Source organism: Henckelia pumila, chromosome 4 (assembly GCF_033568475.1).
Source record: "Henckelia pumila isolate YLH828 chromosome 4, ASM3356847v2, whole genome shotgun sequence".
Taxonomy (NCBI): domain Eukaryota; kingdom Viridiplantae; phylum Streptophyta; class Magnoliopsida; order Lamiales; family Gesneriaceae; genus Henckelia; species Henckelia pumila.
Genome location: NC_133123.1, coordinates 3291060 through 3312744, shown reverse-complemented (window position 1 = coordinate 3312744; position 21685 = coordinate 3291060). Strand labels below are relative to the sequence as shown.

At 34.2% G+C, this 21685-nt stretch overlaps 2 protein-coding genes across 5 annotated transcripts; both read left to right on the top strand.

Moving 5' to 3' along the window:
- Nucleotides 1-4964: 4964 nt before the first annotated feature.
- LOC140865376 (uncharacterized) lies at nt 4965-15872 on the top strand. 4 transcript variants are annotated; one of them, XM_073269995.1, is made up of 10 exons: nt 4965-5318; nt 6044-8196; nt 9113-10874; nt 11542-11885; nt 11972-12115; nt 12355-12512; nt 13356-13447; nt 13547-13656; nt 14276-14372; nt 14586-15872. In XM_073269995.1, the coding sequence occupies exons 1-8, from the start codon at nt 5153-5155 to the stop codon at nt 13591-13593; spliced, it is 4866 nt and encodes a 1621-aa protein (XP_073126096.1). In that variant the 5' UTR covers nt 4965-5152; the 3' UTR covers nt 13594-13656; nt 14276-14372; nt 14586-15872. The 4 variants fall into 4 exon arrangements, with proteins under 4 accessions (XP_073126096.1, XP_073126095.1, XP_073126097.1 ...); XM_073269994.1 differs by having other exon boundaries at nt 14276-15872; XM_073269996.1 differs by having other exon boundaries at nt 13524-13656; nt 14276-15872.
- A 4461-nt stretch (nt 15873-20333) lies between these two features.
- On the top strand, nt 20334-21208 carry LOC140867686 (early nodulin-like protein 21). Its single transcript, XM_073272729.1, has 2 exons — nt 20334-20600; nt 20695-21208. Exons 1-2 carry the CDS (start codon nt 20399-20401, stop codon nt 21063-21065), a joined length of 573 nt encoding a protein of 190 aa, XP_073128830.1. The 5' UTR covers nt 20334-20398; the 3' UTR covers nt 21066-21208.
- The last annotated feature ends 477 nt before the right edge of the window (nt 21209-21685 follow it).

Genomic DNA, 21685 nt, shown 5'->3' with positions numbered 1-21685 from the left:
TATAATTATATTATATTAATTAAATATTAAGGCTCGCGAACTATCGAACAGAGTAATTTCGGCTCGAGCTCGGCTAGAAAAAAAGTTCGAACATGTTCGAATTCGGCTCGAGTTCGATAAGCTCGAATACGAATCAAATATTTATCGAACAGACTCGTAAAGCTTACGAACAGGTTCAGTTCGTTTGCACCCCTAAGCTAGACGGTGGTAGAAGTGTATACCTAACAGTTAATAATTCAATCACTTTCCTCATACGATTAATACGCAAAATGATAATTGATCATAAGCACAAAATTAAGGGAGTGTTTGCAATAGATTGTGCTTTTGTAGAAGTGATTAATTTATAGATTATAAAAAAATTAAGAAAAATCAAAAGTTGGTAGTGTTTGAAAACAAATGTGATAATCTAAAAATCAAAGTTGGGTAGTGTTTGATAAATAAGTGATTAGAGTGATTTTAATAATGACCTTCTTATTAAAATCACTTTTGGAGAATCATAATCACCACATGACTAGCTTTTAGATTTCAATTAAGTTAAGCATAAGCTAACACATAATCTAAGTTTAAGAAACACACAAAAATAATTTTTTTAAACTAAAAGTTAACAATCACTTTTTTTTAGTGATTGCAAACACTCCCTAAAAGTGTTGTCATTTTTCATTCCATATATTTCACGTCATTTTTTGTGTGTTACATGGCTTGTATGCATCTTACTTTTGCGATTATTCATTCGAATTACATTTGTCATGTAGTGTTGACAGAAACTCAAAAGGATGAAAAATAATAATAATTGAAAAGTCAACAAATGTATTTCACTTAACAAAACACTCGAAAAGTGCCGAAAATAAAGAGTGCATGAGGGGGTCAAAAGGATGGTCGAAGTTGAGCCAAATACCATGCAATAAAGAACTCTGATCAACATGTCCTGTTGTTCTGGCCACAGCCAAACCCACGGTCGCGTGCCCCTAAGCGAAGGTCATCAATATTTGTAAAGGAAAGTTGCTGGAGTACTCACACTAGGACCGACGAACACGTACCCGAACACGAGTCGTAAAAAATGCAAGAAAAAAAATATTGTCATGCCCACATTTGGACACACGCTAACGTAAAATGAGTGAAAAAAAAATCATATTTGTAAATTCTTAACTATTGAAACTTAATAGATATTTCCAAGGGCTTTTGAGGAGATATAAATAAATAAAGCCCAAAGACAATATAGCAACTTTCGATGCGCCAAAATTGGTGGTTAGGACTGAGATCGAGTAGAGAAAAAGAGGATCTTTCAATATTTCTCTTCTCAAATATTATTTTATAGATTTAAACATTGTTTTTTTTTTTTGAATGTATGAAGTAAATTATTTTTTATCGAGACCATGATAGGACGGATGTGAGACTGTGTTTGATGTTTGGTTTTGATTCAAATGACTTATATTCTTATTGCGTGTAATTATTGATTTATATTTGTTTACCATTGCATAACATGCAAATAATCTGGTCTACGTATTTGTTGTTTGATTTCAAACCAAAGGCTAGAGGTTGGAGGTTAACTTCATAATCTCAATGAACACATGGTTAAACCAACTAGATACAATTAATAATCGGTTTTAGTGTGTGGTTTTATGTGAAAATGTTGGGATTCCATGAATCAAAGTATATTTTTATATAATTAAAGTAAAATATAAGATTTTGGGCGGTTAAAAAAATAGATTTATTAATTTTAGAAATTTGTTGATAAACAATTCATGAATTTTCACGGTAATTACGCAATACTTTGAATAAATGATTGAATTTGAACACGTGTTACATAGTTGAGTCTGATACCATTATGTGCATATATCAATGCGCTTGAATTTGATTCATTCTCAATTTAATCTCCGCCATCTAAGTTGATTAGTTATATTTAGGGGTGGGTTTTCGGTATACGATAAAAAATATTGGCATGAAAAAAATTTATACCGGTACCGATATCGAAATTCTGAGATGTTGGTATGAAAAAAATTTATATTGGTACCGAATAGATACCGAAAAAAAATTCAATATACCAAAAAAATGTCTATATTTCGAAAAAAGTTCGGTACGGTATCACGAAAAGTCGATATTTTAGTTCGATATCCCAGCCCTAGTTATATTTCATTAGTGGTTAGTGCAATTTTAAATCATTCCACTCACCAACTAAAATTAATCTATCTACATTAAGTTTATTAATAAAAAGCATAATAAAAAATACCGGTCTCCGTGAAAATTACTTAAACTCTAAATCTGATTGATTTCAATTTGATCTAGTATGCTTGTTAGTCCAAATCGATTGCGAGGATCTATAATTTGTAATACATGAAATAGATACATTTGGTCATACATGAGTAAGAATGTGAGATTGTTAATATCACAAAACACCATGTAAAAATACAACTTTTCTTGTTACAAAGGAAAAAATGATATAAAGAGGTTAGGACGACCTTTAACTCAGTGTAGCTCTGAGTTTAATGTGTATATATAGATATGCGTCTCAGGAATTCTGGTTTCGAATCTTAATTTATATGGACAGACGGACGAACGGACGACTACATGTCTTAAATAATATAGATTTTGAATTTTAAATTATCTAGCAGCTGAATTATCGATTTTTTTAATAATTTATAACTCATATATTTTTAATTTTTGAATATTGTGACGAGAATCAAGATTTTCGTCGCTCATGAGTTGATGAAGTCTTTTAGCGATTGAATTAATTTTCATTCCTATACGCTCCATGTTATGTAATGATCGTTGGTTTTTGTATCTATCAATTTGGTTACACCATAAATAAACATCTTGTTTTGGGGTTCGAAATAGATTTGTCACAACAATATCGTTTTTTTTACAATACGACATACTTAAGTCAATTTAAATCTTACTCACCTAGCTAATTTAAGCACCTAATTTTTTATAAAAAATTTCGAATCAGGTACCTAATTTTTAGGTCGTGCTAAAGTGGCAAATTATCCACAGTTTTGTCGATATAATATAAGTTATTTTATCTGCGAAAATTAAATAACAATTTTCTTTTCTTTTTTTGTTAGCAGTAAGAAAGGAGATGGCAAACGAACCCTTTAACCTTAGAAGCCAGTCATTTACAGTGACCAACGGTTATATTACCGTCTGCAACCGGTATCAAGCGACCCCAGATACGATGTTTTTTCAACGGTCATATTCCTTCCGACACAACGCCTCGTTACAAATGTTTCCGCGCATATATATCTGTAGATCACTGCAATTGGATCACTCTCCATATCTTCGGACGACAAAATCTTGAATTCATTCGCATTAATTGCTTCATCATATTCCCATTTATCATTAATTAATCAGCCGGCACCGACTTTGGTAATAAGAATATGATGAAAATGGGACGCAGGCTACTTGTCATCGCTTTTCTGGTGTCGTATTTGCAGTATTCCGGCGATGCCCAGATCTCCGCCGTGCCTTCTGCATCTCCAGCAAAGTCCGTCGTCCCCCCACCGGACCACTCGCCGGAGAGGCCTCACGCATCCCCAGCAAAGTCTCCGGTTCACCCCCCGTCTTCAAAAGCCTCCTCTCCTGCAGCCATTCCGCCGAATACCAGCCCATCTTCTTCTCCCGCACATCCTCCGTCGGTGGTGCCCGCCCCATCGAACGACGCGTCTGCGCCTAAGGCGGCAACCCCATTACCATCAACTCCGGCGATTTCTCCGCCGGCGGACGTCCCTGCTACCGCCGCTACACCGGCCGAAGGAGTTCCTTCCAGTTTGACAACACCATCGGAGGCCCCAGATATGTTCCCGTCCAGCCGCACGCCGCCAGCGGTTTCTGCTCCGGAAAGTGCAAAAGGGCCCGCGGCCGATGAAACATCGGCTTCAATTCCAAATGCCTACAAGAGTCCATTCGTTCTTACGGGACTGGCTCTCTGTGCTGCTTTGGCCATTTAATTTTAATTTTATAAACAATTAGCATATATGTATTTTTCACCACTTCGAATTTTTAGATGGGACTAGAGTATTCATTCATTTTGCAATTGCTTATCATACTACTGGAATGTAGTTCAATTAATTTATTGGAATGGATCCAATTTTTTATTAGTTGTGGGGGCATGTTTGTTGTTGGATTCGTTTCTATCAACATTCCAATTTATTTTTGAGTTAGTCGTTCACTTCCAATCGAATAGAACATCCGTCTTCGTGTTAGTCGAACAAGACCATCGGCGTTCACGTAAATTTTTATCCACAAAATTATAAAAAATACTAGTGACTGAGACACACGCAATGCGTGTGCAACGTTTGTACATAATATTAAGCATAATATATGTAATAATAAGTGTGTTATGATATAAAATTATGTTCAGATTAAAGGTGTAAAAGAATAATTGTATTTTAACTCACAATCCACAATGGAAAATAGTATTTAGCACATTTAATTAGAATTATAATAAATATGAAATTTTAATGATTTGCAAAAGAATATGTTGGAGTATTAAAAAAAACATTGAAATTAATTGAATTGGAAGTTGAATTCCTCGATACTCATAACACAGCTGCTAGCCTACACATTGTCTCATATAACATATATGATTTTAGTTTGTATCTAAAGAAGGTCATTAAAACATACATATTAATAAAAAATTATAAATTCAAATGTTTATGCAAATTATACACCTAACAAATTCAGTCAAACAACCTAATTGACATGAAATTACCCATATATTATATATTATTATTAGTCCTTTTTTAATATATATATATATACATATATATATATATATTATCAGTCCTTTAAAACATATATACATTTAAAAAAAAATAAATACTTTTGTAAAATTGCTGGAAAATAAACCGAGTAGTGGCTGGCATATTTCGATCCGGCCCATTTACCCGATATATTGACTTGCTTTATTATATTTCCGAATCGGGTTTTGTTCATTTCCTCTAACATTTAAAATCCAATTTGAAATTCGAATCGGCGCTCGAGGATGTGATATCCATCGTTCACTCAAAACGGTCACACACAGTTTGCTTGCTCACTCACACACTTTCACGATCTTCTCCGGAGCAATTTGGGGAAATATTTGTTATAGAGAGATCTATTTGGTCGGTGAATGGATTTTTTGTGATCGTTCGGCGTGCCGTTGGAAGGTGGTAGGACAATGGAGAAGCTGTTCTTGCAGATCTTTGAGCGGAAGAGTCGAATAATAGAACAAGTGAAGCAACAGACGGAGTTTTTTAACCAGAATCTGGCCTCTAAACTTCTAATTGAAGGAATCACTCCTCCGTCTTGGCTTTGGAACCCTACCGGCTCATCCGACCCTAAAGGTATTCCTTAAAGTTCGATCCATTAGTTCCGATCAATTTGGGGTTGTAAATTTGCTTAAGTTGGACTTCATTTTTGTGAACACTTGGCTGGTCGGTTCCCTTTTCCGTAATTTAATTCTTCTAATTATTTGCTCACTTTAATCGTTCGGGACTTGAAAAGGCATAATATTTAATTATTTTATAACGTAAAAACGCAGGATAAAGTTTCACTCCACCACAAAATCGCTTATTTTGCAGCAAAAATAAATCTGATGTTGATGGTTTTTCCCCTTCTTCAGCAATGGCATTGCAAAAGGAGAGGAGATATAGTAACTTCACTACTTCAGGGCAAAATATAGCATACTCTGTGTTGTACGTATTGTTGGAGTGATTGTGCTTCTTGCTCTATTCTTAAAGTTTATGCTAGAATAAATCTAATCACAACACAACTCTGTCAGTTTGCAATTGCTTGCTCCAATTTCAACTTGTTCTAACTTATACCTTACTTGCAGCCTTTTTGTTTTCCATAAATCAATTTCAACATGAAAATTTGATAAGGAAGATATCACAATTCAATTGGTTACAGATTATGAATTTTGCTGACTTCTTAACGCGGAAAAGATATGAAAATTGAATTAATTGACCTTAGCAGCATGTCATTGTATTCAATTATTGCGTCCTTGCAGAACTGATTTAATTGACTTGTTAGCAGCATGTCATTGTGTTCAATTATTGCTTCCTTGCAGAACTGAACAAGGAAGAGCTGATCTCCAAACTTCTTGGCCCATATACACTAGACTCAGTTGGGTGCTGCACTGAACAGTACCCCTTGTACGACAAGCCATTCATCTCAGGAGCTAATCAAGGCAGTCCGACAGTTTCAGCAAGCAGAGGGGATGCAGATGCTGGTTGTTCCCATAATTGTGCTCCTCAGCTAGACTTTAGTATCACATCACCTAAGGCTCAGATAACTGGAGGGTTCTTGAATATTTCTAATGCACCTGATGAGTCTCTGGCTAGAATTCAGAGATCTAAGTCTAGACAAAAGGCTCTCGAGCTTCGTAACAGTGCAAATGCCGTAGCTGAGAGTGCAATAGATCATGAAAACATCGGTGATATTCTTTCAAGAAGGATTAGATTGTCTATTTCTTCTTCCAAGCAGACGTGTAATGAAAATAAACTTACAGAATTGGAAGAACTTTATGCATTTGGCAGTTCATGTTATGATGATTTGGATTTGGATGAAGCAGCTTGCCAAAACCAAGACAATGGCATGGATTTGTACTCTGGTAGAATTACAAGGTCTAGAAGTCATGTCAAAACTGTAAGTTCTGGCAGAAATTCATCAGAATTAGGCCACTCCCAAAATGATAGAAAAGATGTGTCATTTCATGGTGCTAACACGTGTAAAAGGAGCTCTGTGTGTACTTCTAGTCGAGAGGTGGCCGATTATCATAATAGACTGCTGCAGTCAGCTGGATCTTCGTCTGCTTTTGCTCAAAATGATGGGCACATCAGATTGGACAGTGCAGGTTCTCTGAGAAAGGAAAAGGGTGATGTTTATTCTGGCAAAATTTCTTCGTTTAAAAGCTCCCATAGGCCTCAAAGTTGTGCTAGTGGTCCTTGGAAAGCAGATAGTTTTTCAAATGATGCTCAGAGAATGGTTGGCACCAAAATGGATTTTGGGGATGATTTACGTAAGGACCATGTTGATGGATCCGGAGTTAGGAAGGATATTTTTGATGTTAGTCATGTAGATCGGGACGGTCGAGGATCAATTTTAGAAGGTGGCAAGAGTCTCCAAGAGAGTAGCAATATATCTGAGCCTGTACATTGCTCTGAAATTCCTTCTTGTTTGGGAACACTGTCAAAATCCTCTCCTAGAAAGAAGTCTGCTGTAAATGATAAAGTTCAGAATTTTCCAGGTTGTCAAACTAGACAACCTTGGTGTGAAACCAAAGATAAGGACCATATTGATGGATCCCAAGTTAAGAAGAATATTTTTGATGTTGGTTGCATGGATGGGGACAGCCGAGGATCAATTTTAGAAGGTGTCGAGAGTTACAAAGAGAGCAGCAATATATCTGAGCCTGTACATTGCTCTGAAATTCCTTCTTGTTTGGGTAAACTGTCAAGATACTCTCCTAGAAGGAAGTCTGCTGCAAATGATAAAGTTCAGAATTTTTCAAGTTGTCAAACTAGACAACCTTGGTGTGAAACCAAAGATATGTGTGATGAGCCAGGAAATGTTGATTCTATGATGAGCAACGAGCTTGTTGCACGCAATCTTATTAATCACTCAGTTAGTTCAAGTGCGAATGGTGATGCACAGATAAGGGTTTGTTTAAGTTCAGACTGTGCTAAACAAAGAAGGCAGTTTGAATCTTTAGTGGCAAGGGACTCCATTGATAGTTTTGATTCTGAGGAGATAAAGCAATTAGATTTTAATGTAATTGAAGAACAAAACTCGAAAACTTTTTCTTCTAGTTTTGGAAAGAAAAGACCCGACAACTCACCAAAACACATATCGGAACTTGATTTATTAAGTAACAAGGAAATTCCTAACCACAGTTGTAACCCTTCTTTGGGTGGGCAGTCACCAGAGGATTCAGAAGTCCGGGACAATGTAGCAGAAGTTCATACAATCTCTTCCGAATGTGATATTCTGGAGCACCTTGACATCTGCACTAAAAAACATGTTGCTCTTGTAAGTGAAAATACTACACCAAAGAGTCCTCAAGATAATATAGAGGTTGGGAACCATCAATATTCTGAAGTTGAAGGCGAGGCAGATACTTTGATGTCAAAAATGGTGGATGCTCCTACTTTACAATTTCATCCAGTGAAGCTATGTTGGGAACAAGGGCACGAAATCTCAGCACAGCAGGTCATTGAAGAGGTATGACATTCGTGTGAGCTCGTTTTGTCCAGTACAATCAACCATTGTGCCTACAAAATTTTAATGCATGTGGCCAATGTATTCAGTCTGAGTGGGTTACAATCCTATGATAAGTAGAAGATTACATGGTTGATATCTTTTTAGTAATCTCATAACTCATTGATAGTTTCCCATCTTTTTATCATGTATTTGTTTTTATCATATTTCTCTAGCAGGTGTTATGGAGAATTTCTGGGTATGATTTTAGTCAGAGGCTCACACATTTTTCATCAAATAAATTTGAGCTTCAAATTTTAATTTAAACTCTAATTCTATGTCTCCTTGTTTTGGGCTGCAAGAAAACTGGTAAAGAAATTTTTTGGCGAGAGTAACTAATTGAGCATCCACTTTAGACGTATACTCAGCTGATTGTGGGCAAATTTATCATAGTACACAACTAGAATAACTGTTATGATTGCTCTATGTCTACTCTCTTATTAAATGAGTACTGCTGGTGCTTTAAGGTCACAATCGCAAACTAAGATTGCACATCCCTTTAGGAGGAGACACCATAATATAGCCTCCCTCATTGCAGTAAAGCCTTGGCTATTAAATTTCCATCCGTTTGCACCTGCAAAGATTCGTCAGATGTAAAGTTTGATTGTAAACATGCACAAAAATAAATAAGAGGAGAAAATACTGAACTAATGTTATATGTTATCTTTTCATTAGAATTTAGAGAAAAACTATTTCATTTTTCAATGAAATATATTTTTACAAATTATTATCTTATCATATTGAAGGTTCATGTTGTACCTTAGCCTCTTTTGTACATAGGTGCATAATCGTTTGGTACCTGTTTGTACATTGTCAAAGATTTCAGCTAATTTTTCCATGCTAGGGACTCATTCGGTCATGATTCATCTTCATTTGATAGGGTAATTGTAGTGGTGAACGCAGTGCTAAGAGCCCAGAAGTTTCACATGCTACTGGAAGCAAAAACGACAGACAGTCTGGTTTTCCCAAACTAGCCGATGACCCGGGTGAAGAGTCCCACAATTTCTCAAGTGGACAAAAGGAAATGGCAAATCCAATGTGTGTCGCTATTGATGAAATTGAGCCGTTTCCTGCACAGGAACCTCAAATTTTATCCCGCCTTACTGGGGAGAGTCAACATGCAGATACTCTTGTTGAAGATAATAGGTCAGTAACTAATTATAGAAGTACTAAAAGGGGTGAGGACTTATTACGTGAGGGTAGATTTGAACTTGTCAGCATCGGATCATGGCCGCAGTTGAAGAGGAGAAAGATAGAAGAGTTACAAATGAATAGATTGACCTCTTATCCAAGCTCGGTGAAACGGGTTGGCAGCATTCAACAAGATTCTCCAAGTAGATATTTGAGAGACATAGAAATGGATGTAAACACTGATTTGCCAGATTCATTAGATAGGAAGATGAGCATCGATATAGAAATGGACCAGGATAAGGATATAAATTATATTAATACGGAAAATTTATCTCACACAACGATAAATCTTCAAGCAGAAAAATCCCCTCCGTTGGTGGATGGACAGCAGCCACAATGTTTGGTTCTTTCTCCAAAAAGTAAAGACCTGAAATTTGTTGCTGAATCGATGCCTGAGTTTGAGAGGTTCAATGTAGAGACACAAGCAGATAGCGGTGACCTGGATTTTGCTGCGGATGGTGTTGATTTGGCCGAATTGAGCCTTTCAAGGATTGCAATAGAACGTGCTAGCATTATAGAAGAAATGTGCAGATCGGCTAGCCTGGATACACCCATTTCTCATCTATCATCTGCTTTAAATTTTCAAGGAGCTGTAAACCCATTTCAGTCCTTACCAAATGGTCTTCTTGAGCACTTGAACTTGAAAACTAGTTTGCCCTTAAATGTTAATGCCAACAAACAAGTAGATTCTGGTAAGAGTCTCGTGACTGATACGGGAGGTGCTCTCGAAAGGATTGAAAGTGTGCCATATTCTGTTAGTCTACCTTATTCTGGAGCACGATACGATTGGAATTCAAGAGTCCAACATGCATCTCCGGTTAGAAGTTTGTGGGAAAGGCTTTCATCACACACTGGAAGTTCAGAGAAGTGTTCGATTTCAAATCCAGAACTCACATGCTTCCCAATTGAGGAAGACCCTTGTATCAGCGAAGACAATAAATGGGTAGATGAGATTGGAGATGATGTCGAAGAAGACACCGATTCATCATTGGCACACAATTGTAATGTGCGGCATCCGCTTAAGGATTTGGCAAATATGGATCTAAATCCATCTGTATCAACTTTTGCACAGCGAGACATCTTGAGGGCAGATACTGTGGATGTTATGAATGCAAAATCTAATGTTGGTGGTACTCAAGATGATATCCGATGGAGTCCAAAAAGTCAGTCTAGGTATTACAGTGAGATGAGGGAAAATAAAAAATCCTCTTTGGGCAACGCCAAGAGAAAGAGCTACCAGACTTTATCAATTGGTTATGGCGGAACCAAGAAGGCCAAAGTATCAATTGATGAAAGTGTCAGCAAACCAACATTATCAAGTAAAACCAGTTTGAAGAAACAGGAGCAAAATGTTTCATTGATGAATTCTAAGAGTAATAACATTGTTTCAAATATTTGTTCATTTATACCACTGGTACAACAGACACAAGCTGCTGCTGCTGCATGTGCAGGTTGTTATTTTTTGCTTCCTTTGTTGCGTGATAATTCTGATGATAGAATTAGTATTTTTTTACAATAATGATTACCACTGTACCCCCATACCCTTAGTTTAATAAGAATTAAGCCATTGCGATTTTATATTCTCTGATTCATTTTTTACTCATTCAGGAATGAGGAATTATTAGTCATGTGCTTATTTTTAGTTCTGTTCGGCAAAATGTTCTTGTTCATCACATATGCTTTTTAGTTCTCCTACAAATGCATTTGGTCTTATGGCCCTTATTCTTTGATTACTGTCTTCTTTGCTGATTGGCATGGTTTTTTTTATCTCTCTATAGTTAGCTTGAATAAGCTTTGAACTTTTAAGATTGCTAGGATTCAGCTGGATTTTTTTATATATTTGTGTGTGGATTTTTGTGTATTGGAAAAATTTTAGTACAACGAATTGATATGCAAGGAGCTAGGAACTATATTATGAAATAAAGGCTCTTTCTGAAATATATTAGTTTTGTGAGTGGTGGTGGGTGAAAATATCAGCTGCCTGTATCTTAGAACTATGGACAACATGCTTCAAAGTTTGAGGATGGGACCGAGTTGCATTTCTGTTGTTGTTTTTGTTTTTGTCTTTTATTTTCCATTTTATTTTCAGAGAACAATTTAGAACTTCGCATACTGTAGGAAAAAGAGATATCAAGGTGAAAGCCCTGGAGGCTGCTGAGGCTGCAAAGCGTCTAGAAGAGAAACAGAAGAATGAACGTAAGAATAGGAAGGAAGCTTTGAAGGTTGAACGTGCAAAATTGGAGGTAGAAAATTTGAGAAAAATGGAACTTGAGAAGAAAAAGAAAGAATTAGAACGCAAGAAAAAAAATGCCGAGGCCATTGCAAAGAAGAGGTCGAGAGAGGAAGAAGAAAGAAAGGAAAAGGAGAAGAAAAGAATGCGGTTAGAAGGAAAGCTACGTCAGAGGGAACAAGAAGAAAGAGGGCGGGTTGAGAAAGCTGAAAAAGAAAAACGGCAAACCAAAGTTGTGATTCTTTTGAATTACTTGTTGATGTTCTGTTTGTCTTACTTTCTGCTACTTCAGCCTCACTTATATTGATTATTATCTAGGATGAGCAAATCAACAGCAAGAAGTCTTACAATGAGTTTAAGAAGGAGCAAAACCGTGGAGTCGTGAGAGGAGATAGTGGTGCTTCAAACAAAGCAGTCATTGAAGAATGTCGTACTTCTGGTGATTCTTTTGAAGCTGAAACGGTACGATATTTCACAAGAAGATAGATCAGATATGTTTAGATGCTGAATGTTTTCTATGCTGTTACATGTTCTTAAATACACGAAACTATCACAGCCTTGTATGTTACAGATCCTTGCCATTCACTCCACATCCTAGTGGTCAAAAATTGGAATTTGTAATCTGAAATGATTTTTCTGAAAGGATTGTAATTATTCAATGAGACGCTTGAGTTATTTTACATGCTATACTTATTTCCCAGGCACTGCTCACAGTCGATAGATCACCCAAAAACGAGGACTTGATAGTTCAGAAAAGTCGAGAAAAATCATATGAGATCTCTCCATATCAATGTTCAGACGACGAAGACGAAGAAGATGAAGAGTTACCGACCAAGAAGTACATTCCATCATGGGCCAGGTGATTAACTCTGTTGTTTCTAAAACTAGGGAAGTATTTGGACAGAACATAAAACACTATAGTCTGCTGGCTTTGAAGGGAAATTAATGACGAGTATAAAAATCAGGAAGAAGATACATTAATAAGTATTTGGTGTTTTAGTAGTTTGTTCATCTCTTTTTTATGCTCTTCTTTTTGCAGGAGAAGATACATTATGTTAGATATGCTAGACATGTTTTCGTTCTTTCTTTGGTTCAAAGAATAAATAAGAAACAAAATCTCATATGCAATTAATAAAGATGGCACTTATGAATAAATACTTGTGTTTGATACTGTCTCAGAACACTCGACCAGATTCTTAAATGTTTAGAAGATTGAGTTTTATTGTCCAATTAACAATGAAAAATTTTAGCTTTAAGGTATTTGCTTTTTCCTTAACAGTGGACACCTTCTCAGTGTAATTCATGTAGGTTTGCTATTTTTATTTTGCCCCTATATAATTTTCTACCTAATATTCAGAACTCTCAGTGTATTCTTTTTCATTATGCTCTTCATCAAGTTAATGCTCAGGAAAGTTCATCACTTTAAAATTACATGACCAGTAATTTCCTCCGCGCCTTAGGATAACTTCACATTATTGATGTAGAAAGTTCTTGCTTAGTTTTTGTGCTTAATCCAATGAGAAGAACTCTTTCGGACACCAAGAGTGGATCATCTATATGACCTATTTACATTAAATGTTCAATGCATCACATTTTGTTTGAAGTGTTTATTGGCGAGGACTGCAAAAGCCTTCAAGGTTTATTCAGCCGTCGTTTTTATTCTAAGATGGATGGGAACTGAGGTTTTTTGTTCTTTCCGCAGTAAAAGCTCTGTGGCTCTGCTTTTACCCTTGCAACGAAAAATGGAACCCGATTTGATATTTCAACCTGAAAGTTTTTGCAGCATGGATGAAGGTAAATGTCAATTCTAATTAGGCTATTTTGGAGACGAACAAGTTTTTTATTGAAGGTTGTAAGTGTCATTGTTTAGTTCTCCTTCCTCACGAGCTACAGCAGAGACAAAAGGATGCATAAATCAAATTTTCTGGCTGTTACAATAATGTTCTCTGGACTTCATGGACATCCAATAATGTATACCTTTTCAAGCCTTATCTCAAAAAAAGGTAATTCTCTACTTTCGTGCCACTACCCTTATTTGGTTTTGTTTTTATGAAACCGTTCAGTCGAAGGACAGACGATGACTAAAGAATAATTAGGTCAACTTAAGTAGCATCAGTTTGGAAAATTCATTAGGTTAAGTCATAAACTTTTATATTTGCATAAAGTTTGTTATATTTTTAATGTGTCAAAGTTCTGCTAGTTTAAACTTCAAGGTTATGCTTGGATTGATGAATTTGAGATGAAGGATTTCAACTCCATTCCATATCAAGTTATTTAATTTCAATAGTAATATAGTGGACTTCAAATGTTCCCAAGATGTGTTCCATTTTAAATCCATCCCCCAAATAAAATCCCTGATTCCATATCAAGTCCATCAATCCACGTGCAACCTAGATGGCATACTCCTCTAAGATTTTCAACGAAATACTTAATTATATCAATATTCCTGTTTTCTTCCAACTTCATCTACATCTTTTATTCATATTTGTGCACGGTGAATGAATTGAAACCATCCACTAGAATAACAAATATGTTTTCATGTTATCGGTAAATTTCTTCCTTGAACGTAATTAATCTTGCTTTTGTTATTGCTCCTGATCTCTCCAGCAAATGAATTTGCAGGTGTGCTTTTTGTTTGGATTGGATTGGAATTTCTGGCTAAAGAGGGGTAATTCCACTTGACTGATATTTAGAGTCCAAAGGCATGCATATACTTTTGGTAAGAGTCCGAAATAATTGTACTTTTTTGGTGGCACATTTTTTATACTCGATTCTATAATCAACATCTGTGATCTGACCATATAAAGATCATAATAACTTGTTGATTTGTACTTGAAAGAAATGTGTCGTTGAATCCAAATTCTTATTGTTCTTGCTCAATACCACATTGGCCGGGCTCAACGTAAACGTTACCAAAACTATACACATACAGTTTGATTTGTTTTCCAACTATAGTGGAGACGATCGTCCCTCCGAGGGAACCATGCAACAAATTCAATGGAATTTGAAGTACTACTTGCACATGGTTGAATTCAAATGACTTGCAAATGGGCTTATACTTGTGAAGGAACTTGTAATGATCCAAACGTACTGAAGTTGAGGGATTTCATTTCTTCACTTCCTGGTGTGCTCCCGTGTGTATTTTCTGTTTTGCCAAGTACTCCACTTTCCATGTCATCTTCCCAAGTGGTTACGCGATGAAGTAAAAACTGATCGTTTATGTTGTCAAGTAATATATGCATGTATGATTGAGTGATACAGGCATAAAAGGATTACTTTAAATTTATTTCTAAAATGGTGGTACACATGGGTAGATCCAATATTTAGGTGGAGGGGGAAATTTTCAACCAATTTCTTTTTTGTATTTTTAAAAAAATGATAAAAACATTGAAATTTTATGTTGATTCTTTCAAAAAATGGGTCAAGTTTCTGAAGGCTTCTAGTTTAATAAAGTCCACCTAGGTACACTCATATACATGTATATATATACAGTACTGTACTACGTGGAACGTAGATCTATCCCAAATAGGAATTGTCCGTTGGATTTTAGATCCTTGGCAGCATGTAATTGAGAAAATGAAAAATGAAAAATGAAATCTCACTCAAATCAATAATCGACTTAAATTTCTTGACCATAATTTTATCTCATCATAATAAACACTACGAACGTAGCGTAGAAAAATTCATTGACACACACACACACGCACTCTCTTATATAATCGCTAGAATTTTTTATTTTTATTTTTCTTTTTGTCAAATTTATATCGCCTTTGAAGGCGTATCCAATGGAATGTTCCAACTCGTGTGTGCATGGAGCATTAAGCGTATAATCCATAAAATAAAAAATTGGTGTTGTTATAGGCAAACAAAATTTTTTAAATCGAACAAATATATTCACTTAATTATTAATGTTTATTTAATTAATCTGAAACAGAAAATCATATCACTGCATGCAAATTAAATTCTTAATCTGTAAATTACCCTCTTCGTACTCCTTGCATATATATAACATTTTCTACTTATATATATAATAAAAATAAATATATAAAATATTTCGTAGGTATAGAATATGCCCTGCATAAAGTTAATTAATTCATATAAGTATATATAATATAAACTTGGTGGTGGACAAATGCCGCAATTCATTGACAGGAGAAGAAAGAGCACATTCCCACAAAACAGCAAAAAACCATTATAATTTTGCCGATGGGGGACTGTGCTCTCTCTCTTCTGTCAACACATGCATTTCATCACCATCACCGGCCACTTTTTTTCTCAAGAAATAAATCGACAAAACTTGCCTTTAAACAAGCCCTTTTGAAATCTCACGAGGCATGAAATATTGCTGCTAACTCCATGATCAGATCAGCTCCGCGGTAAAGCGAAAAATTCGAGAACGGAGACGAAATAAATGAAGAAAAGAAATTTTTTCAAGGATAATTGGGATATTGAAGTTGGTGTGTAATGGAATAGTGTAATAGAGAAAGAGCCAGGCCACATATTTATAGAAGAAGGTCGAGTTAATACTCACTAGTACTTTTTATACAAGACTCTGGATACTCGCTGGCCATGCATACTCGATATTAATTTATTATTTACGGTAGATATATATAGTTTTACATTATAATTTTTAAGGGCTCAAAAATTAAGATTATTTACGTGTATACATGTGTGGGTACAGTCAAAAGATCAAAATTAATTTATAGGCCCAAAAAAATAATAAAGTACGTTGTCCACCCATGACTCTCGAAAATAAAGTACGTATATACCTTATCAAGCATTTCGAACGTGGATAATACATTTGCCGATGTTTGTATGAGTAAATTCTTAATTAATGTGTGTGTATATATGAGGTTTATAAAACTATAATGTTTGATCTCACACACTCTAATATGTACGATTTTCGGGTGCAATTTCTAATCTAAAAAAAAAAATGAAACACTAAACACATGATTACACACTAGCTCTCACTAGTGTGCTTTAGGGAGTTTGCAATAGATTGTGTTTTTGTAGAAATGATTAATTTATAGATTATAAAAAAAGTTAAAAGAAAAATCAAAAGTTGGTAATGTTTGGAAGCAAATGTGAAAATCTAAAAATCAAAGTTGGGTAGTGTTTGATAAATAAGTGATTAGAGTGATATTAACAATGATCTTCTTATTAGAATCACTTTTGAAGAATCATAATAACCACATGACTAGCTTTTGGATTTCAATTAAGTTAAGCATAAGCTAACACATAATCTAGGTTTAAAAAACACACAAAAATGATTTTTTAAGCCAAAAGCTAACAATCACTTTTTTTTTAGTGATTGCAAATACTCCCTTAATTAGTGGTAGGTCACGGAAATACTGCACATTAGTGTGCATGTGATCAAAACTATATAAAACTATATATATATATATATATATATGTATATATATATGATGCTCATGATATATAAATAAATGTAGTAATTAATTAATTAAACTGGCACGTCCACATAATGAACCACTATGACAACTACTATATACTATATATATATATATATGTATTCGTCTTCTGTTAATGAAAATAGTTAACTTAATTAAGTTGTTATAAAAATATAAATATATCCAAGAATCAATATAAAGATGAAAATAATTAGCATGCAATTTCGTGGGTTTTATATAAAACTTCCAGATCAAGGCAAAAGTACCCTATCCTTGTCGAAAGAATTAATTGCCAGAATTAGTTGGTGTCAGCATTAGCAAGTATGTATATTATGATTCAAAACTTGCAATTTCTCTAAGACTGTGGGTCATGATAATGAAGGCAATAGTGACCAATAAATGTGGTGTTTACACAAATTTAGCTCGATAATGACTTGATACCCAATCAATTATTTTCAAGTGACTCGTGCTTTGTTTTTGCCTCAACCGATATTGCATGTGAGCAGGTTTTCCTCTTCGGGGAATTGCACAGGGACTCTCTAACATAGACCTAATCTCATGGGTTGATGCAACCATATATGATTTTTTCCTTCCCACACTGGTAGCTCACTCGCCTAACATTTACGATCTATCGGTCCGCGAAGTACTCGATAATTTTTACGATAAATCATGCTCCTAACTATATATTCATAAAAACTAGCAACAATGTTGTTTTTTTTTTTTCTTTGATGGCAATGCAATCTCAATTGCTACTTTTCGGTGTGTAATGTGTACTAAATTAACTCTCGGGTTGGAGTAGCCTGCAACACACTCTAGCTACAAGCTCGTCAATCGAAATGTGTTGGCATGAAGAATCAAACTTATGATCATTAATCAAATGCTCACACACTCTATCAATTTTACGATACAAAATTAAGGAGAAGTAGGTGCTGAGAATAATAGGTTCATTGAAACGGGGAAAAAATATTGGGAATCTTGAACGAAAGCTGCTTCTTGAAACAATTGGATTGTTTTGGAAATTAACCCTTTTCGTTCGGTTTCTTTTTCCGGTGAAACTGAGTTATCATTCTTCATGTTTGGGCGTCTTCTGATATTAATGAAATCTGAGCTTCTGAAATCTCAATTATTTGATTCTCTGATTAATATTTTATACTATATATTTAATTAATATATTAAATAGATCATATTTGCCAAGAGTAATAATAATCAAAAAAATTCTTGAGTATGGCAAAGGGACCAATTATCCGTGAAAAGTTTATTGTGATTTGTGATCCAGCTCTAGTTGGCCTTGATATATAATTATAAATTTCCTTCGACAATGACCGATCGATAAATACCAATTAGAAGACATTATATTATATCAACGTGTTATATATATATATATATATATATATATATATATATATATATAGATATATTTATAACATTTCAAATTCCATATTTTTCTAGTCCATATCAAAGGTATATTTTTAAATTAGTCTCTTTTTATTAGATATTATAATATATAGCTTTTTATACTCTAATAATCGTAAAATGCCCAATTTTGTTTTTATCCCTCATCTATATATAATATATACCGATCGATAATTCCATGTTTTTAAAATTATGATTTTTTATTAGATGTTATAATATACACATAAATATAGCTTTTCATAATTTAATAATCGTAAAATGCCTTTTCTTTTTTTTTTCCCCTCATCTCAATAATAATTATAATGATCGTAACAATGAGAATTAGCTAAAATAATAATATTTATGATTAAAACAAAACATAGATTAATAATAATAAGGATGATAAAAAATTAATTAAGTATAATACATACTTTTTTTGACAGGAAGTATAATACAGACTTAAAGATAAGTATTATATTTTATTATAAACTAGTATTCCGTTGCACGCGTTGCGTGCTCGTACATTTCGTTTTTTTTAAAAAGACAATAAATAATAAATTATAAAATTAAAAAATAATAAAACAATAAATAATAAACTTTAAAATTAAAAAATAATAAAAATATAACGTTTTCCTAAATTTGTGAATAAAGTGAGCTTTTAATAGTTAGAAAAGAGAAAACTGTATAAAATGACTATTTTGCCCAATAATTTTGGTTTTATTGAAAATTAAATTAGGAGATAATGATAATTTCAAATCAAACTTCACCAATTAATTGAAAGTTTGTTAATTAGAAGGTCTCTACTTTAATAATATAAATAATAATAATAAAATATGAATCGGATCCATTTATCTCATTGATAAATTTGTGAGATCATATAAAAAAACGTGCTCTATTAAGTATGGGTGTCTAGATATTTAGTTGTATTGTACCTTTTGATTTATAAATTGTTTTTTTTAGCATATAAATTGCTATTATGGATCCAACTCGGACACATTAAATTTATACTATTTTTTGAATCTATACTTTTAAATCGTTTTTGTCTTTTTATTTTTTTATGACATAAAAACCCGCAGTCGTTACTTTTCTGTGCGTCTTGAGTAAAATCCCGGTCCGTATTAGTCTTTTTATTAATTTCAAATAAGACATGTTTTGACTTCCGGTAATTTTATTCATGAATCACGGATTAACAAAATACTTTTCAAATTATTTTGATTGCGTTATGAAATATTTTGACACCCTATCTAAAGAAAAAAAAAAGTCTAAGTATTGGTTTAGTCTAGCTAGTTCGAAAACTATATAAATTCGATTTATGGGCCGAATTTGATTACAGATATTAATAAGAGGTGATCATTTTTTAAAAAATAAATCCCTTTATTTATTTTTTCTTTTGATGACTCGGGAATCTGCAGCAACTTCTAATCATCGGATGGGCCTTGTGTAATTAACTGATATTGAACTCAAAATAGTATATAGCATGCAAATCATGTTAATCAAATAACCCATATTAGACAAGTCGTATGCATACAACAACCAAATAATTAATCGGTATCCATAACTTCTTATTTAAACTATTTTTCGTGGAAAAAAACTAAATAATTTTTTTATTAAGATATTTTTTTCCAAATGAAACTGGAGCAATTCTATAATTTGCACGTGCGTTGAATCGGTAAAAGATTAATAAATTGCAGAGGTTCAAAAGAGGTCAAAAATCAAAATACCGCCAACCCAAAGATTTGACTGTGTCTCGATTCCCATGCACGTTTGGCCTCAACTGATACATCCCACTTCCCCACTCGCTCCTCTTTTTCTATATATATCAACATTTCCCCATTGATCTTTGATGCTTCATGCTGTTTTATATATCAACTCCTGAATTCATTCTTGTTCGATCAAGTTCTTGATCATTAATAATCAAACTAGCTAGCTCTTACCTCATTCAATGGCTTCTACATCTTCAACATCATCAGCTTTTCTTCTGTTTTCCATCATCATCCTTTTTACAGCCTCCGTCCCGAATTCGGTGTCGAGTTTCCGGTTCGAAGTTGGAGAAGAGGTGGGATGGAAAATGCCGAATGGGGAAGAGCCCGAGACGTATAACGAATGGGCTGCACAAAACAGATTCCAGATTGGTGATACACTTCGTAAGTAATATTATATATATGCTTTTTAAGAGATATATAATAATTAATGAACATGACTTCTAGCTGTTTTTAATAATGTTACATATTTCGTCAGATTTCAAGTACCAGAACGACTCGGTGCTGGTGGTGAGCTTTGCTGATTACTCCAACTGCAACACAGCAAACCCCGTCTCGAAATTCGAGGACGGGAGCTCGGTTTTTCGGTTCGACCGTTCGGGTTTCTTCTATTTCATAAGTGGGCAGCCGGGACACTGTAAATCGGGCCAGAGGCTAATCGTTCGAGTGATGCACCCTTCTGAGATTGGAGTTTCGTCCCCTGCGCCTGCCCCGGCCGACGGCGCGGACCGTTCGGATTACGCAGATTGGGGGCCTCATGCTGGAGTGAATTCTGGGATCAAACTTGGTGTTGTTTCCTTCTACGCCAGTACTGGAATATTATTTGGCTTAATTTACTTATTTATTTAATTAGTAATTGCATTTGTTTAGGTTTAATGCATGTTTCTTGATTAGTTTGTTGTTTTATCAAAGTTTAATTTCTAGCTTGTGATGTTTCTCTAGTACTGATGAATCTTCGCAGTGTTGCTGTCTGTTATTGTTTTATGAAGTTATTTTATTTGCCAAGTATAGAGAAACAAATATGCATGGATGTTTTCATTTTAGGTTCCCAGTTTTTATGTTTTAAAGTTGATATAAAAAAATATTATTATTAGTATAATTATTATGTAAAATGAACATATATATATATTGTATTTTTGGATGCAAATGACTGCATGCAATTAATGTGTATTTTACCGCAAAATTTGAATTGAAAACGCACGCGAGCTATATAAAGATGTTGCTTAGAAATGTGTTTTTTATGTTAAAAACATTGAATAAATTTGCATGCTTATATACTCTTATCTTTTAACAATAAATATCATATACATAATACGAAATTATTTACGAAGCTATATCAAATTATAGATATTATAAATTATTTAAGTATGCTGTCCTTTTCGAAACACTAACATAACTATTTATTTTTTCCTTTCTTTTTTTTTTAAAAAATTAAAACTACATTATTTAGTTATAATAATTATTTTAAA

Excerpts from the sequence above, each read along its gene's own strand:
- LOC140865376 (XM_073269995.1), top strand. The coding sequence starts at position 5,153 with ATGGAGAAGCTGTTCTTGCAGATCTTTGAGCGGAAGAGTCGAATAATA. Across the intron at positions 8,197-9,112 it reads CACAGCAGGTCATTGAAGAG|GGTAATTGTAGTGGTGAACG; the intron begins GTATGACATTCG and ends TTCATTTGATAG. Across the intron at positions 13,448-13,546 it reads TTTTTGCAGCATGGATGAAG|CAGAGACAAAAGGATGCATA; the intron begins GTAAATGTCAAT and ends CACGAGCTACAG.
- LOC140867686 (XM_073272729.1), top strand. The coding sequence starts at position 20,399 with ATGGCTTCTACATCTTCAACATCATCAGCTTTTCTTCTGTTTTCCATC. Across the intron at positions 20,601-20,694 it reads CCAGATTGGTGATACACTTC|ATTTCAAGTACCAGAACGAC; the intron begins GTAAGTAATATT and ends ATATTTCGTCAG.